Below are 17,633 nucleotides of genomic sequence, written 5' to 3' on the forward strand. Positions count from 1 at the left end.
GTTTCATACATGACATGTTTTGTGTTTACTAATCACTATGTTTGCCTTCAAAATAGATCCATTGCAAGATATTGGAGTCAGCTTTAATCCTTGTCCACTAGGTGATAGAGATCATGTGAACCTGACAATTGGAGTAATTTTAAGTAAGTAAACAAGAGTGTATAAACACCAGAGGTGTAAATAGAGGGGAGCAGCAGGGGGGGGCCAGATCTGTCTTGGGGCCCCAACTACCAACCTTCCCTTTCTCTGATACAGGGAACTATACAGTAATTCAGATCAGGTGTTTCTGTGGCTACACATTTTTATGGGTGTGAAAATCATGATAGCACACTTGTTTTATGACCCCTGTGAGATGAACTTCCAGGTGGTGAAGGGCATCAAGTAGAGCCAAGGGAAGAGATGTGAATATAGGGGGGGGGGGTCAATTATTGTAGTTGATGATTGTGTTTTATCAGTTCCAAGCTGCATATATGTGCATGAAATTAACATTCAATTTGCATCAACTTTATTGGTCTACCATTGAGTCTGCAAAAAATAACTATTTTTGTGTTCTAATTTTTAAATTGCCCCACCCTTGTAAACAACTTTACTAAAAGCTGAGTGATGTCAACGTTATCATTACATTCACAGAAGCAGAAAGCCATGGTAGACAAACAGTAAAAGGCCAACTGCAGGATATGCATGTCACTACCAGTAAGGTTAAGCCATATCCAGCATTGCCAACCCACTAGAGCAGACACCAGAGGCCTGTTCAGAATTATGACTGCACTCTCAGATAACATGCCCCGTGGCTTCCCTGCTACAAAACATGTATGGCTACCCAGCCCCTGGATATACTTGTCTACTTTGGTTGCACAGTCTCCATTCATCCTTTTTTTGTCAACCCCAGCTGACCCATCCTTTACATCCCTCTTTACTGTCCTCCCATGTAACGGACAGCTAAACAATGCAGTCAGGAGGCAGATGGAAATTGGGAGGTTCCAGAATAGTGGCCACTTTCACCTCTTTGGAACCCCCTTTCTCTGTCCATCTACTTGCTGTCTTGAGGTGTTGAAACACCTGTCCTAAGTAGTGTCATGTTAAGGGCTCTGCCTTTGGCACAGAAGACCTGGGTTCAAATCATGGTCCTTCCTGTTCAGTAAGCCAGCACCCATTGAGTAAGTGACCTGTGGCAAGACTCCCTACACTGCTACTGCCTATAGAGCGCACCCTAGTGGCTGCAGTTTGGGTGCTTTGAATCCGCCAGCCTGATATAAATGTTCTGTGTCTTGTCTTTTCTAAGCAGCTCAGACTTATTTCCCATCTTTTAATCCCCACCTCTCAACCTCCGTCCAACGTGTTTTGACTTCATTCTCATCAGGGGAGCATTTGCAAGCTGTACAATAGTCGTAGTGGGCTGGTAGGGCAGCGGTGCAGGCACATCTCACTACCACATGGTAATCCATCATCTCTTCTTTTCATTTCTTTTATTTCCTGACGTTAGACACTTTTGCACAGCTTGCACATGCTCCTTTGCTGTGTGGTCAGAAGGCATATAGAGATATAGGAATAGTGATTCCTGGTATTGTTAGTGTTAGGTACCATCTATTTCTTCAGCTACACGCAATTGTTTGTATGTTTTGCATTGTGTGTTATTCTCACCTATATGTACTCCATGCACTTTATCAGTTCTGTATCATGGTGACATTCACCTATCCTTATTACTGTATGTATATTGCACCATCATGGATCCAACAGCACCTTATATACATATGTATCATTGATGATTGTATTGATAGTATTACATCATATTTTTGTACTTGGCATTACACAGTGCACTTTGTAGCTAATATAATTATGTATACTTCTTACCTGTTTTACCTGCTTCAATGCAGACCATCCATTTGTTACCCTACAGTATTGTTTTTATCATTGTAAAAAAAAAAATGCTAATAAAGATTATGCTATTTAATAATTTTGGTGCAAACCTGGTGGAACAGACCCTACCCCAAAAATAAACTCTTGCTTAGCTGAGCTTCAGGCATGGATGAATGATAACTGGTTGAAACTGAATGCTGACAAAACTGAGGTCCTGTTTGTCCAAAGCCAGTGCTCGCCATCAAAACAGCTCTATCCTAAAGCAACACCAATCAGGATTGGGAATTCAGACATAAACAGCTCCAACCTTGTGCGCAGCCTTGGCGTACTAATCGATGGGGAATTGAGTTTCAGAAACCAAATTTCATCTGTAGTTAAATCTTCCTTCTTTCATCTGAAGAACATTGCAAAGATTAAACATCTGATTCCCCCAGAGGATCTTCAAACCCTAGTCCACGCCTTCATCACATCACGGCTGGACTACTGCAATGCCCTTTATGCTGGCCTCCCCAAAAAAGACTTGCGTCGCCTGCAATTAGTGCAGAATGCTGCTGCCAGATTGCTAACAAACCAGCCTCGCCACTGTCACATTACACCGATCCTTCGCTCACTGCACTGGCTACCAGTAGAATGGAGAATACTCTTCAAGATTGGACTGCTGACATTCAAATCCCTGCACAATCTGGGCCCTGGATACATGAAGGACTTGCTGAAGCTGCACCACACCTCTCACAACCTCAGATCAGCAAGTTCTATAAACTTGGTCACTCCCAGAGTGCACCTCAAAAAATCTGGAGACAGAGCCTTCTGTCATGCTGCCCCTACTCTTTGGAACTCCCTACCACACCCAGTAAAGACAGCACCATCCCTGGAGCTATTCAAATCCAGACTGAAAAGCCACCTGTTTAGCCTGGCATTTCCAGATTTATAAAATTCTTCCCCTGTACCACGATGGTCGGAGCCATGCTTATGCGCTTTGAGTCCCACGGGAGAAAAGCGCTTTACAAATGTTATTTGTTATTTGTTGTTGTTGTTGCATAACTTTTGAATCATTGTCAACGTAGGGAATCTTTTTTCCTTAATATCATAGCTTTCAACATTGAGAGGATACCCTTTGAGGTGGGAGTAAGGCCCACTCCAGGGCCCCTTTGCTTTCAGGCTTTGATTTTACAACAAACAACAAATTTGTAAAGTACTTTACTCCCATAGTACTCCCATAGTACTCCCATAGTACTCAAAGCACCTAAGCGTGTCTCAGACCAGTAATTGGTTGATTGGTAAATTTTGGTACAGAGGAAGAATTCTACAAATCCGCAAATGCCAGGCTAAACAGGTGGCTTTTCTGGATTTGAATAACTCCAAGGATGGGGCTGTCTTTACTGAGTGTGATACGGAATTCCAAAGAGTAGGGACAGCATGACAGCAAGCTCTAGTTTCAAAGCTTTTGAGGTGCACTCTGGGAGTGACCAAGTTTATGGATCCTGCTGATCTGAGGTTGTGAGGGGTGTGGTGCAGTTTCAGCAAGTCCTTCGTGTATCCAGGGTCCAAATTGTGTAGGGATTTGAATGACAACAGTGCAATCTTGAAGAGTATTGTCCATTTTACAGGTAGCCAGTGCAGTGAGCAAAGTATTGGTGCAATGTGCCAGTGGCGAGGCTGGTTTGTTAGCAATATGGCAGCCAGGGGCGTAGCAATAGGGGTTGCAGAGGTAGCGACCGCATCGGGGCCCTTGGGCCAGAGGGGCCCCATGGGGCCCTTACTAAACCAAAGTATAAGCTGTTTATTGGTCCTGTGCTCATAATAATCATTTCTGTAGATACTTTGCATAGTGGTAATCATTAACAAACTGTTTCCCATCCCCTTCTTGCACCTCTAATACTGTAGTTGCCATTGGCAGGTTTTGGTGCGCCGTATCAATTGTTACGTATTGAGTGCTTGGGGGGCCCAATGTAAAACTCACACCGGGGCCCCGAGCTCTATACCTACACCACTGATGGCAGCAGCATTCTGTACTAATTCTGTACAGGTCCATGCTTGGGAGGCCTGCATAGAGGTCATTGCAGTAGTCCAGGCATGATGCCATAACGGTGTGAACTAGGGTTGGAAGATCCTCTTGGAGAATGAGATGTTTTTCAGATGAAAATAGGAATATTTGACTACAGCCAAGATTTGGTTTCTGAAGTTCAATTTCCCCATCGATTAGCACACCAAGGCTGTGCACAAGGTAGGAGCTATTTATTTGTGAATTCCCTATCCTGATTGGTGTTGATTAAGAATAGAGCTGTTTTGATGTCAAGCATTGGCCTTGGACAACAAGGACCTCAGTTATGTCAGCCTTCAGTTTCACCCATTTGTCATCCATCCACTCTTATAGCTCAGCTAAGCAAGAATTTATTTTTGGAGTAGGGTCTTTTCCACCAGGACAAGTATAACTGTGTGGCATCTGCATAACAGTGGTACGTCAGGCCATGTTGTTGGATACTTGTACCAAGTGGTAGCATGTAGATCGTATATTTTAGCTCAGCTTCATTCAATAGTCCTAAGTGTGTTGATGGAAAAAAAAAACGTGATGCAAGAGTTATAAAGCTTAGATTTAAAAAATAAATAAATTATTACTGTTACCATACTTGTATCATTACAGTTCAATATTACAAAATTTTATTACTGATGACTCGATCATATTTTTATTTTCAGGACATCATATCAATTCCCTTTTCTGTAACGTTAACATTTTTAATAATGGACACAAATTACTAAATTATGAAGAAACATTCTGCGATCATCTCCAAAGATATTCCTTCTGTAGGAAGAAAAAAGGAGGTAAAAATGTGTTTACGTGTCATTTAAGGCACTGTTTCTATATGCATTTTTTACATTTTTTTAAAGAATATTTATGTGTAAAATTGTTTGCCAAATCTAGGGTTGGAAAATAAAAGACAAAAACTGCTTCAGGGACTCTCTGAAACCAACAGCTGCTTGCTCACACCCAGCCAATGTGAAACACCTCCCCTTTAGTCACATGAGTGTGAGGGGCTGTGTGCGTCTGTGAGCTAAAAGTTTTCTGCTGCCTATCACAGCTTCAGAATGACTGAAAGTGGGGAGAAGGGTTGAGGGGAGGTTGCTGAGCATGAAATGATATTTTCTGTTGCAACACAATGGACGCAGTGCGAAAGCACCCTAAAGGGGCACCCCAAAGTTACACTTTGCATGATTTAATAAGATACGATTTGAGAGATGTAGGTAAACCTTAAAAAATTAAACACAGAGACAACGGGAGCCCAAATGGTGTAGTATTTTCTGTCAAATAAAGACTGAGAGTAATAAAAGAGGGTACTCACAAAATGAGGTTGCTGTGATGGGCAACCAACCAAAATAGCTTGTGGGAGAATAACCGCCTCCCTTAGGGTACAGGATCCACCACTGTAGTTTGGGTGCTCTCTAAGTGAAAAATAGGCTGCAGCCTGTCAGGTGGAACAGCTGGCAGGAGGCCACTCTCTGCAGGAAGGTAATAGACACAGAGGGAGAAGAGGTGATGCAGTACACTGCCCAGTGGCCACTAATGAGGTCAACAGGATGACGATGAATGTTTTTTTTTCTTAAAGAAGGAGGAAAGAGACTAAATACATCTTACATGCAATAATAAAACATAAACCGATATGTTAATCCTTTTTCTTTCCAGGCCTAGAAAAAGCAGACTAAAGAGGAAATTAAGTGAACAGGGGAAAAAATAAAGCAATACCCTCTCCCCCCCCCCCCCCCCATGATTTATTCAAGAAACGGTAAAGATTTTTCATTGGAAGGGGGTATCAGCAACTGATTAAAGCAGACCTGAACTCAGAACTTCCTCTTTGCTCTAAAAGATACGCAACAGCATAATAAACTTTAAAGAAAAACATTTTTTTGTTACAGCTGATACAAATCCTAAAATACATTTCCAGTGTTTCTATTTCCTGCTTTCATAGAAGCAGACATACAGTATTGTTAACGCCCTGTGCTTCCAAATGAGCTTATCTAGCTTATCTGCCGTGGCAGTCAGGTGACAAAGGGGAGAGATCAAATTACAATTTGTGATTAGACACAGATGAGGGGAAATTAGACAGGCTAAGCTCTCTAAATACACACAGGGTGCATCTATCTCTGTTTTCCTTCTGTCCTGTCCAAGTTCAGCTCCACTTTAGGATTAAGTTCAATCCATGGTTACAGGTCCTTTTTAAGTAATCTTTCAAAGTGGTTGATAAGTGAGGGAAAGAAGGTGCTTCTAAATATATTATGTTATAACTTCAGGGGGTTCTTTATTATTGGCATACCAAAGGTCAAATTATCTGAATCTAGGTTTTATAGAGATGATTACAACAGTAAATGATCCTTTTTCAAGCTATGTCTATACATTTGTAAATGTATTGTTGTTATCAACTCTTTAATCAATTATATAAAAATGATGACCTACAAAGCCACAACATAACAGTTACAATGCTGAATAATATTGTCTAAAATTATTTACATTGCAACCTTACCGGCGTTTTAGGCCAGGCTGTCCTTTTTTAATTGTTTATATTTTTAAAACAAATATGCACCTGCACACACTCCTCAGGCTATCCCCCTAGATACTCGCCGGATGGAAGCAGGCTGATTCTATTCTATGGATACAGTACCTGTCCCTACAATACATTTTATAGTCGATGGATCCACTAAACAAAAATCCGCAGTAGTGTGGTTGGTGCCAGTAAATATTTATTGGGGCAAACTGGTGGATTGGGTGCCGGTATTCTGCTGCTTATGAGACCAAAACATCCACTGGCACTGACTTGACACAGATGGTGGATTGAGTCCTGTTTGATGACACCAAAAGGTGAGTATTAGTTAAGGCTAGGTATTTGGATTCTTTATTCGGTGAAGCAAATTGTCTAAAATACAACCTTATACAGTGAGAATTCCTAATTTAGATAACAAGTAAGAGATTGTCCACTTTATAAGGTTGAGTTCCAGATAATTAACTTTGGACCAGATTTGTGAATACCAGTGATGGATCCGGGTTTGTCTGCATCTGGCCTGCCTTGGAGAAGACATCAATCATCAGGCTATATAGCTTCTGAGTCCTGATATGGTCTAGAGAAGGTGCCAAGTCATCATAAGAGCCACTTCTCCCACAGTTACTTGAGGTAGGGGTGCTGCATGTGTCACTCACACCCTCTCTTCACTGCCTATTGAGGGAGGTGAGCCTGCATCAGTATCATCTACCATGCAATGTGTTCAATGGCAGCAGGCCTGGGTGAATGCAAACTAGTTCTCTAAATATAGATTGGTTGTTGCCACAATGAATATATACAGTAAATGTATATACAGTATATTAGGATGCTATCTTTATGTGTCTTTAGTTTTACACTGATTTTTTTTACTTGATTGTCTCCCTAGAATTTGTATTATTTCATCATCCTGTAAGAATACCAATTTCATTTATTCCACAAGTAAGTATTGCTGTATAATCCTATATTCAACTGACAACACTAAAATCAGTCCTGACTTTTCACAATAGTTCAACGAACCAAATATTCTATTACATTTGTTTATGAACATGATGAAACCTATAAGACGTTTAGGACCTCATGCAATTATAACTATTACAGGCATTAAGGATTAATGATAATTGTAGCACACGCTCATCAGGCGATTTCGCCAGTTTCATCTGACAAAGGTAGTACCATAATGGCCCGTTCACGATAACAATGACAAGCTTAATCTCCCAATATATATATATTTATATATATATATATATAATATATATATATATATATATATATATATATATATATATATATATATATATATATATATATACAGTGGCTTGCAAAAGTATTTGGCCCCTCTGACGGTTTCCACATTTTGTCATATTACTGCCACAAACATGAATCAATTTTATTGGAATTCCACATGAAAGACCAATACAAAGTGGTGTACACGTGAGAAGTGGAACAAGACTCATACATGATTCCAAACATTTTTTACAAATCAATAACTGCAAAGTGGTGTGTGCGTAATTATTCAGCCCCATTTGGTCTGAGTGCAGTCAGTTGCCCATAGACGTTGGCTGACAAGTGCTAATGACTAAATAGAGTGCACCTGTGTGTAATCTAATGTCAGTACAAATACAGCTGCTCTGTGATGGCCTCAGAGGTTGTCTAAGAGAATATTGGGAGCAACAACACCATGAAGTCCAAATAACACACCAGACAGGTCAGGGATAAAGTTATTGAGAAGTTATTGAGAAATTTAAAGCAGGCTTAGGCTACAAAATAGATTTCCAAAGTCTTGAACATCCCACGGAGCACTGTTCAAGTGATCATTAAGAAATGGAAGGAGTATGGCACAACTGTAAACCTACCAAGACAAGGCCGTCCACCTAAACTCACAGGCCGAACAAGGAGAGCACTGATCAGAAATGCAGTCAAGAGGCCCATGGTGACTCTGGATGAGCTGCAGAGATCTACAGCTCAGGTGGGGGAATCTGTCCATAGGACAACTATTAGTCGTGCACTGCACAAAGTTGGCCTTCATGGAAGAGTGGCAAGAAGAAAGCCATTATTAACAGAAAAGTATAAGAAGTCTCGTTTGCAGATTGCCACAAGCCATGTGGGGGACACAGCAAACATGTGGAAGAAGGTGCTCTGGTCAGATGAGACCAAAATGGAACTTTTTGGTCAAAATGCAAAACGCTATGTGTGGCGGAAAACTAACACTGCACATCACTCTGAACACACCATCCCCACTGTCACATATGGTGGTGGCAGCATCATGCTCTGGGGGTGCTTCTCTTCAGCAGGGACAGGGAAGCTGGTCAAAGTTGATGCAAAGATGGATGGAGCCAAATACAGGACAATCTTGGAAGAAAACCTCTTGGAGTCTGCAAAAGACTAGAGACTGGGGCGGAGGTTTACCTTACAGCAGGACAATGACCCTAAACATAAAGTCAGGGCAACAATGGAATGGTTTAAAACAAAACAAATCCATGTGTTAGAATGACCCAGTCAAGGTCCAGATCTAAATCCAATTGAGAATCTGTGGTAAGATCTTAAAACTGCTGTTCACAAACGCTGTTCATCTAATCTGACTGAGCAGCAAAAGGTGGTTCTACAAAGTATTGACTCAGGGGGCCGAATAATTACGCACACCCCATTTTCAGTTATATATATATATATATATATATATATATATATATATATATATACCCTTGTCTAGTAGTTCTATGTTAGCTATGATTAAGGAGCCATGTAGAGCTCCGATACACCTGAGCCTTTGTCTGTGTTTTTGCTAATGTGTTTAATAAAGTCGGAGAGATCCTTTTACCCTACAACGGTGTAGCGGGAAATCCCTTTCTTTGTTGCTGCTGCTGGATGCTCTGAGTCCCAGGCTCCCGTTGGTTGCATTGGTGGTTGCAGCGATCCACACCATTTTTCTCCAGTGCCCAAATTTATGCACCTGCCTGGTTTTCTTTAAACAATTATTGCGCACTTTCTGTAAATCCAATAAACTTAATTTCACTTCTCAAATATCACTGTGTGTGACTCCTATATGATATATTTAACTGACATTTTTTTTATCGTAACAACCAACGATTTATACAGGAAAATCATGACGATTAACAAGGTTGCCCACACTTTCGCATCTCATTGTATACAGTGGGTTGCAAAAGTATTCGGCCCCCTTGAAGTTTTCCACATTTTGTCATATTACTGCCACAAACATGAATCAATTTTATTGGAATTCCACATGGAAGACCAACACAAAGTGGTGTACACATGAGAAGTGAAACGAAAATCATACATGATTCCAAACATTTTTTACAAATAAGTAACTGCAAAGTGGTGTGTGCATAATTATTCGGCCCCCTTTGATCTGAGTGCAGTCAGTTGCCTATAGACATTGCCTGATAAGACAAGGCCATCCACCTAAACTCACAGGCCGAACAAGGAGAGCGCTGATCAGACATGCAGTCAAGAGGCCCATGGTGACTCTGGACGAGCTGCAGAGATCTACAGCTCAGGTGGGAGACTCTGTCCATAGGACAACTATTAGTCATGCACTGTACAAAGTTGGCTCTCATGGAAGAGTGACAAGAAGAAAGCCATTGTTAACAGAAAAGCATAAGAAGTCCCATTTGCAGTTTGCCACAAGCCATGTGGGGGACACAGCAAACATGTGGAAGAAGGTGGTCTGGTCGGATGAGACCAAAATGAAACTTTTTGGCCAAAATGCAAAACGCTATGTGTGGCGGAAAACTAACACTGCACATCACTCTGAACACACCATCCCCACTGTCAAATATGGTGGTGGCAGCATCATGCTCTGGGGGTGCATCTCTTCAGCAGGGACAGGGAAGCTGGTCAGAGTTGATGGGAAGATGGATGGAGCCAAATACAGGGCAAACTTGGAAGAAAACCTCTTGGAGACTGCAAAAGACTAGAGACTGGGGCGGAGGTTCACCTTCCAGCAGGACAATGACCCTAAACATAAAGCCAGGGCAACAATGGAAACGTTTAAAACAAAACATATCTATGTGTTAGAATGGCCCAGTCAAAGTCCAGATCTAAATCCAATCGAGAATTTGTGGCAAGATCTAAAAACTGCTGTTCAAAAACGCTGTCCATCTAATCTGACTGAGCTGGAGCTGTTTTGCAAAGAAGGATGGGCAAGGATTTCAGTCTCTAGATGTGCAAAGCTGGTAGAGACATACCCTAAAAGACTGGCAGCTGTAATTGCAGCAAAAGGTGGTTCTACAAAGTATTGACTCAGGGGGCCAAATAATTACGCACACCCCATTTTTCAGTTATTTTTAAAAAATGTTTGGAATGATGTATGATTTTCGATCCACTTCTCACATGTACACCACTTTGTATTGGTCTTTCATGTGGAATTCCAATAAAATTGATGGATGTTTGTGGCAGTAATGTGACAAAATGTGGAAAACTTCAAGGGGGCCAAATACTTTTGCAACCCACTGTATATATATGGCAATTTCAAACAATGGATGAAAGTGGTTTTCCCCTTTAACCCATTCTGTTCCATTGTCGGACTTGGCCTGACAGTGGTAGTAGTAGACCCCTGGGCATTTAGGTGCAGGTGAGCCGAATGGTGGCTCACCCTGCTGCCACTAAATCACCGGAAGGCATTTAATACTATTCCTCCTCTGAGTTGTAGCAACTCAGAAGGAAAAGTAATTCGGGGTCCTGCGATTGCCGGAAATCTGAATTACCCTTAGGCGCGGAGCAGACGCCTCAGCATGCCAAAATTTCCCTGTAATGCTGCTAATCGTGGGTGGCTTTATGGCGGTGGGGGTATTATGGGTTAGGCACCACCGGGGTGGGTTAAGGGTTGGACACCACCAGGTATACAAGGGTTAGGCACCACCGGGGGGAGGGTTAAGGTTTTGTGATGTAAAGGGAAGATTCTGTGTGAGAGTAAGGTTAGGTTAGGTCCTAGTAAAATATTGGTAAAGATTACAGATATTTTACTATCGTACTTTTACTGATAGTCTACTAATGGCAATATCCGGAGCCCATTTTGTAGGTGTCTTTATTACATGTACGCATGTAGATACCACCTGTAATGGAGAGTGTACACCACTGGTAACCAAACCCTCTTGCCTGGCATGTCCAGGCTGGTTGCATTCAGCGCATGTGTCCAGGACATATGGTTTGGTGGACAAGGCCAGAGAATAAGCCAGGATCAGGAGAATCAGCACTCCGGATAAAGTCAAAAAGCAAAGTGGGCCAGCGACAACAAAAGAGAGCTAAAATTGCATAGTTAGCTCAGGAGACACCTGATTTAACACCTGTACCCCAACACGGTGTCCTAAGTATCTTCTTACGAAAGTTAGCCAGCTTGAAGAGAATAAAGTATACCTGTCATGAGAGAAACAGAAGGCTAGCTGTCATTGCTGACCTCATTCCAGGGGCATAGCTAAAATTCACTGGGCCCCATAGCAAATTTTGTGGTTGCCCCCCCCCCCATTTCTTAACCCTACATAACCAACCCCACCCCCTTCTTCCTCAGTACTGCACATACTGGAGGAAGCAGAGATCAGCACACACTGCAGCTAGTATACTATCAGTGCAGGCATAAAGTATCAGCTTATAGGGCACTTTTCCACTCGGAGTGTTCGCGATGCTAAATTGCAAATTGCTAGCGATTTTTAAATCGCTATGGTTTGCTAAATAACATAGGAATTGCGGTAAGTATTTTCCACTACCGCGATTCGATTTTTACAAAAGTGCAAACGCGCTGCAGAGCAATTTTTACCGCGATTTTGTTAAGCAGTGCATTGCACAGCAAAATCGCATAAAAAAATTAGGGACTTGCTGAATCACAATCATTAGCGTTTAGCGCAATCGCTAGCTAGTGGAAAAGGGCCCATACTGTACATAATGGAGGTAGCAGAGATCAGCACACACTGCAGCTAGTTTACTATCAGTACAGGCACAAAATAACAGCTTATACTGTACATACTGGAAGCAGCTAAGATCAGCACACACTGCAGCTAGTATACTATCAGTACAGGCACAGAGAAACAGCTTATATTGTACATACTGGAGGTAGCAGAGATCAGCACACACTGCAGCTAATATACTATCAGTACAGGCACAGAGTAACAGCTTACACTGTACATATTGGAGGTAGCCAAGATCAGCGTACACTGCAGCTAGTTACATACTGGAAGTAGCAGATTTCAGCGCATACGGCAGCTACATTACTATCAGTGCAGGCACAGAGTAACAGCTTATACTGTACATACAGGAAGCAGCAAAGATCAGCGCACACTGCAGCTAGTATACTATCAGTACAGGCACATAGTAACAGCTTATCCTTCCTGGCGGTAACCCCGAACGTAGTTCGGGGTAAGCCGCGCAGGAGGTTTTCTCAGGCCCTGCTGGGCCGATTTACTTACTCTTTTTTTTGCTCCACGCAGCTAGCACTTTGCTAGCTGCGTCAGCACACTGATCGCCGCCGCCCCGCGCTCGATCGCCGCTATCCGTCGCGCCGCGTGGCCCCCCCCTCAGACCCCATGCGCTGCCTGGCCAATCAGTGCCAGGCAGCGCTGAGGGGAGGATCGGGACTCCCAATGACGTCACGACGTCGCTGACGTCGGTGACGTCATCCCGCCCCGTCCCCATTGCGACGGGGGAAGCCCTTCAGGAAATCCCGTTCTTTGAACGGGATTTCCTAATCGGAGATCGTCGAAGGCGATCAAAGTGGGCGGGTGGGTGCCTCTGAGCGGCGGCTATCATGTAGCAAGCCCTGGGCTCGCTACATGATTTAAAAAAAAAAAAACTGCTGCCTTCCCTCCTGGCGTAATTAATTAGACCGCCAGGAGGGTTAAACTGTACATACCGGAGGTAGCTGAGATCAGCACACACTGCAGCAAGCATTCTTTAAGTACAGGCATACAGTATCACCTTATACTGTACATACTGGAGGTAGCAGAAATAGCTAGATATGTGCCCCCTCCTGACCCCCCCCCCCCCTTTCCTCTGCAGTATAATAGCTAGCTGTGTCCCCAATTCCACCTCTTCCCCCATACACACAGTATAGTAGATAGATTTGTACCTTCCCCCACCCCCCAGTGTAATAAAAACACACACCTACCTACCTAGAAGTGTCCCAACCACCCTCCCTCCAGTGTGATAGCTCCTCCACCCCCTCCCAGAATTAATGAGCTGCACAGTGGGTGGACATACAGGCAGCACACTCACCTACTCCTCCTTGTTCCAGGGGCTGCAGGTTCCTCTCTCTTCTCTGTAGTGTAACTACTCTGCACTTCCTGCTTCTGACATCCGGCACTAGAGCCCAAACGGAGGAGCAGGAAGTGCAGAGCAGTTGCACTACACAGGAGACTGACGAACCTGCATCGCCTGGAACAAGGTGGAGGTGAGTGAGCTCCTGCCTGCTGGTGCCTATTACCACTGCTGCTAGTGGGAGAGCTGCAGCTGTCAAGTTCAACCTGTCAATGTAAACTCCGTCCTCAGGCTTACAGCTGTAGCTCACTAGCAGCAGTGAAAATAGGCTGATAGTCCACACCTCATAGCCCAAGTCTCACCTAAGCCGCATGTTAGGACCAGGTCCAGCCAGGGTCTCCTCCAGAACTTCAGGCAGCCTCTGCTGGGTCACAGCTGCTCCGGTCCTCTTCCTCTCCCCCATCGTCAGCCACCTGTCAGGACTCCACTCCTCCTTCCTCCCTGGCCGGAACTAAAAAGTAATTGTCGGGTCTGGCGGCTGGCCAGGGAGGAAGTATCGATTCGCTAGCCAAAATAGTCCCACCTCACCTGCTATACTCATGGGAAGGAGGGGGATTGAGGAGGATGGGGACTGGAGAGGAGGAGGAGGGGGACTGGGGAGGAGGAGGAGGGGGGCCCGGCTTCATCATAAATATAAATATATATATATATATATATATATATATTACAACAGTCCTCTCAGCTGCAGGCCCACTGTGGGGTAGGGACAGGGCAGGCCCCATAGCATTGCTATGGTCGCTATGGCGATTGCTACGCCTGTGCCTCATTCTGAAATGTTACCTATTTGTCATGGCGGTTCCCTGCCTAATACTTTCTAGTCACTTTATTAGTGACAGCACAGCTATGTCAATTAGGTGTTCTGAGTTGTAGCTGGCTTTCATGATTTTTTGGTGGTTCAAGGTCAGTATCAAAGCCAGTGGATCAGAACAACATACAAGCATATATAATTTTCAGGAGGTAAGCAAAGGCAGCCATCATGTCTCTTCAGTTACAGGTTAACTTTAATTGAAGTATATAAAACATTATGTATAAAAAATTAAATTGCAATGATCAAAGCCTGCCCAAATGTAACCAGAATGTACTACATATCATGCAAATAATACACAAATGAAAAGTGAAGCTATGTACATAGTTACAGTGCTGCCCATAATTATTCATACCCCTGGCAAATTTTGTCTTAAAGTTACTTTTATTCAACCAGAAAGTAATTTTTTGACGGGAAATGACATAATTGTCTCCCAAAAGATAATAAGACGATGTACAAGAAGCATTATTGTGGGGGGAAAAACATTTCTCAGTTTTTATTTACTGTACATGTGAGAAAAAGTGTACAGTCCAAAATTATTCATACCCTTCACAAACTGTCACAGTCTGTGGGAAAATCCACAGTTCTACCATTCCAAATAGTCCAAGTTGTTCTAAAGCATCCTAATTACCCTGATTAATTGGGAACAGCTGTTTTAATCAACTCAACAGGTGAAAAACAGCAGCTCTCTGTAGTTGGTTTGTGGACAGTTGTGGCTAAGACAAAGGAGCTCAGTCAGGACCTGCGGCTGCAGTGTTGGACTGGGAGGTGGAAAAACTGAGGAAATCCACCTGCTGACCAAGCAGCAGAATCCATGTGTTATCACTCCCAATAGAAACCTGTGGCAAGTCTTCACTGTGAGCAGCAACACCTGATTACTGCTGCTTGGCCAGCAAGTGCATTTTCTTAGCTTTTCCAGCTCCCAGTCCGACACTGTGCAGCTGTGCATTGTGGCTGCTCACAAGTCTGGAAAGGACTACAATGCCATTTCTAAATGTTTTCAAGTTCCAGTGGCTACAGTGCAAAGTATTATTAAAAAATACAAGATGTTCCACACTGTGGAAAATCTCAGAGGACGTGGCCGGAAGCCAAAAGTGACACCTGTGCAGGCCAGGAGGATAGTGACAGAGGTGAAAAAGAATCCAAGGATCACCACCAAGGCCATCCAGGTTAATCTGGGCCCTGCTGGTGGCAATGTCTCAAGGCAGACAATCCAACTGACTCTGCACACTGTTGGGTTCCACTGATGCAGACCAAGGAGGATGCCTCTTCTCCAGATAAGGCACACAAAAGCTTGCTTGGCCTTTGCAAATGCCCATCTGGACAAAGAAGACTTCTGTTCTTCTGTGTAATGGTCAGATGAAACAAAAATGTAATTGTTTGGTCAAAATGCTGTTTCCTTCATTTGGCGTAAAAGAAAGGAGAAGCCTTCAACCCAAAGAACACTATCCCCACTGTCAAACATAGTGGTGGAAACCTAATGCTTTGGGAGGGGTTTTCAGCCAATGGACCAGGGAACCTAATCACAGTAAATGGCACCATGAAAAAAGAGCAGTACATGAGGATTCTCAACGACAACATCAGGCAGTCTGCAGAGCAACTTGGCCTTGGGCACCAGTGGACATTTCAGCATGACAATGAAATACACAGCAAAAGTGGTGAAGAAATGGTTAGCAGACAACAACAGACAGACAACAACATTAACGTTTTGGAGTGGCCCAGCCAGAGTCCTGACTTCAATCCAATTTAGAATCTGTGGAGGGAGCTAAAGATCAGGGTGATGGCAAGAAGACCCTCCAACCTGAAAGATTTGGAGCTCATTGCTAAAGAATGAATGAATGAATAAATGAATGAATGAATGAATGAATGAATGAATGAATGAATGAATGAATGAATGGGCAAAAATACTTGTGGAGACATGGAAAAAGCTGGTCTGCAATTACAGGAAGCGTTTGATTGCTGTAATAGCCAATAAAGGCTTTTCTATTGATTATTGAGAAGGGTATGAATAATTTTGGACTGGACACATTTTGCTCAAATGTAAATAAAAGCCGAGAAATGTTTGTTTCCCACAATAATGCCTATTGTACGTTGTCTTATTATCTTTTGGGAGACATCTATGTCATTTCCTGTCAAAAAATGACTTGCTGGTTGAATAAAAGTAACTTTAAGTCAAAGTTTGCCAGGGGTATGAGTAATTATGGGCAGCACTGTATACTATGAGCTTGATTCACAAAACGTTGCTAACTGTTAGAACAGCTATTAGCACGGGTTTTTGCATTTTCTTGTGAAAAAACGATTTTTGCTCGCAAAAATTCGTGGTCACGCGTTAACGTGAATTTTCTGTGCATTAACAATCATGCGATAACGCGAAATTATCGTGCGAACGTGACCGTTAAACGCGTGAAAAATTTGCGTTAATGCATGAACGCAAATGTTTGCACACGAAAATCGTTATCACGCAAAATTTCGCGCAAAGCACTTTTCACAGCGTGCTAACAGTTAGCCCAGTTTTGTGAATCAAGCCCTATGTGTCTTCTGAAACAAGCATTCCTGTTTTTTAAATGGCGGTTTTGTAATGTTTGCTGTACGGACACCTTGTTGGCTCCTGGCTGAGCAGCATGTACTGCTTTATGAAAGGGGGGGGGGGGGGGGGGCTCCACACAACTGAAGCTGTAACTAATTGTCTAATAATGTTTAATAATAATAATTGTCTAATAATGTCTAATGTCAAATAATGACCTGTTTATTTGTATTTCCAAGGGAAACTTCAGAATATTAACACAGCTGCTCAATGAAGATAATCTTACCATAGCTTGTGCAGACTTCAATATAAACATTGCATAATAAAAGGCTTTGATGCTCAAATTTCCTCTTTTTAGACTATCAGTGCTTTCATCAGCTTTTTGTTTGATGCTTATGTTCATTTGTGGATTTGGGTGTTAATAAATCTAGACCTTGTCTCTGAATATTGTCTGCTTATTCAAGTGCTGTGGCCTGCTTTTAAGTGTTCTTTCGCTCAGTTCATAAGCATCTATTTCTATAATACATGGTTTCCATGCACTGCATTTCAGGGTGGGCGATGGCCAATCTCACAACAGATGTTAAATTCTGAGAGTTTCACAACAACCTTTTTTAAGGTTGGACTGTTAGGGTGCCCTCATCAGACATCAGGCGATGCATGG

General features: G+C 42.8%; 1 protein-coding gene across 1 annotated transcript in view; it reads left to right on the top strand.

Annotated features, from left to right (window-relative positions):
• LY86 (lymphocyte antigen 86) overlaps positions 1-17,417 on the top strand; it is a 30,771-nt gene extending 13,354 nt beyond the window's left edge. The window contains exons 2-5 of the mRNA XM_068234620.1: positions 57-143; positions 4,552-4,677; positions 7,270-7,322; positions 17,212-17,417. Coding sequence (XP_068090721.1) covers positions 57-143; positions 4,552-4,677; positions 7,270-7,322; positions 17,212-17,295 — 350 coding nt within the window. The 3' untranslated portion in view covers positions 17,296-17,417. The remainder of the gene's footprint in view (positions 1-56; positions 144-4,551; positions 4,678-7,269; positions 7,323-17,211) is intronic.
• The last annotated feature ends 216 nt before the right edge of the window (positions 17,418-17,633 follow it).

This window comes from Hyperolius riggenbachi, chromosome 5, assembly GCF_040937935.1.
Source record: "Hyperolius riggenbachi isolate aHypRig1 chromosome 5, aHypRig1.pri, whole genome shotgun sequence".
Classification (NCBI taxonomy): Eukaryota; Metazoa; Chordata; class Amphibia; order Anura; family Hyperoliidae; genus Hyperolius; species Hyperolius riggenbachi.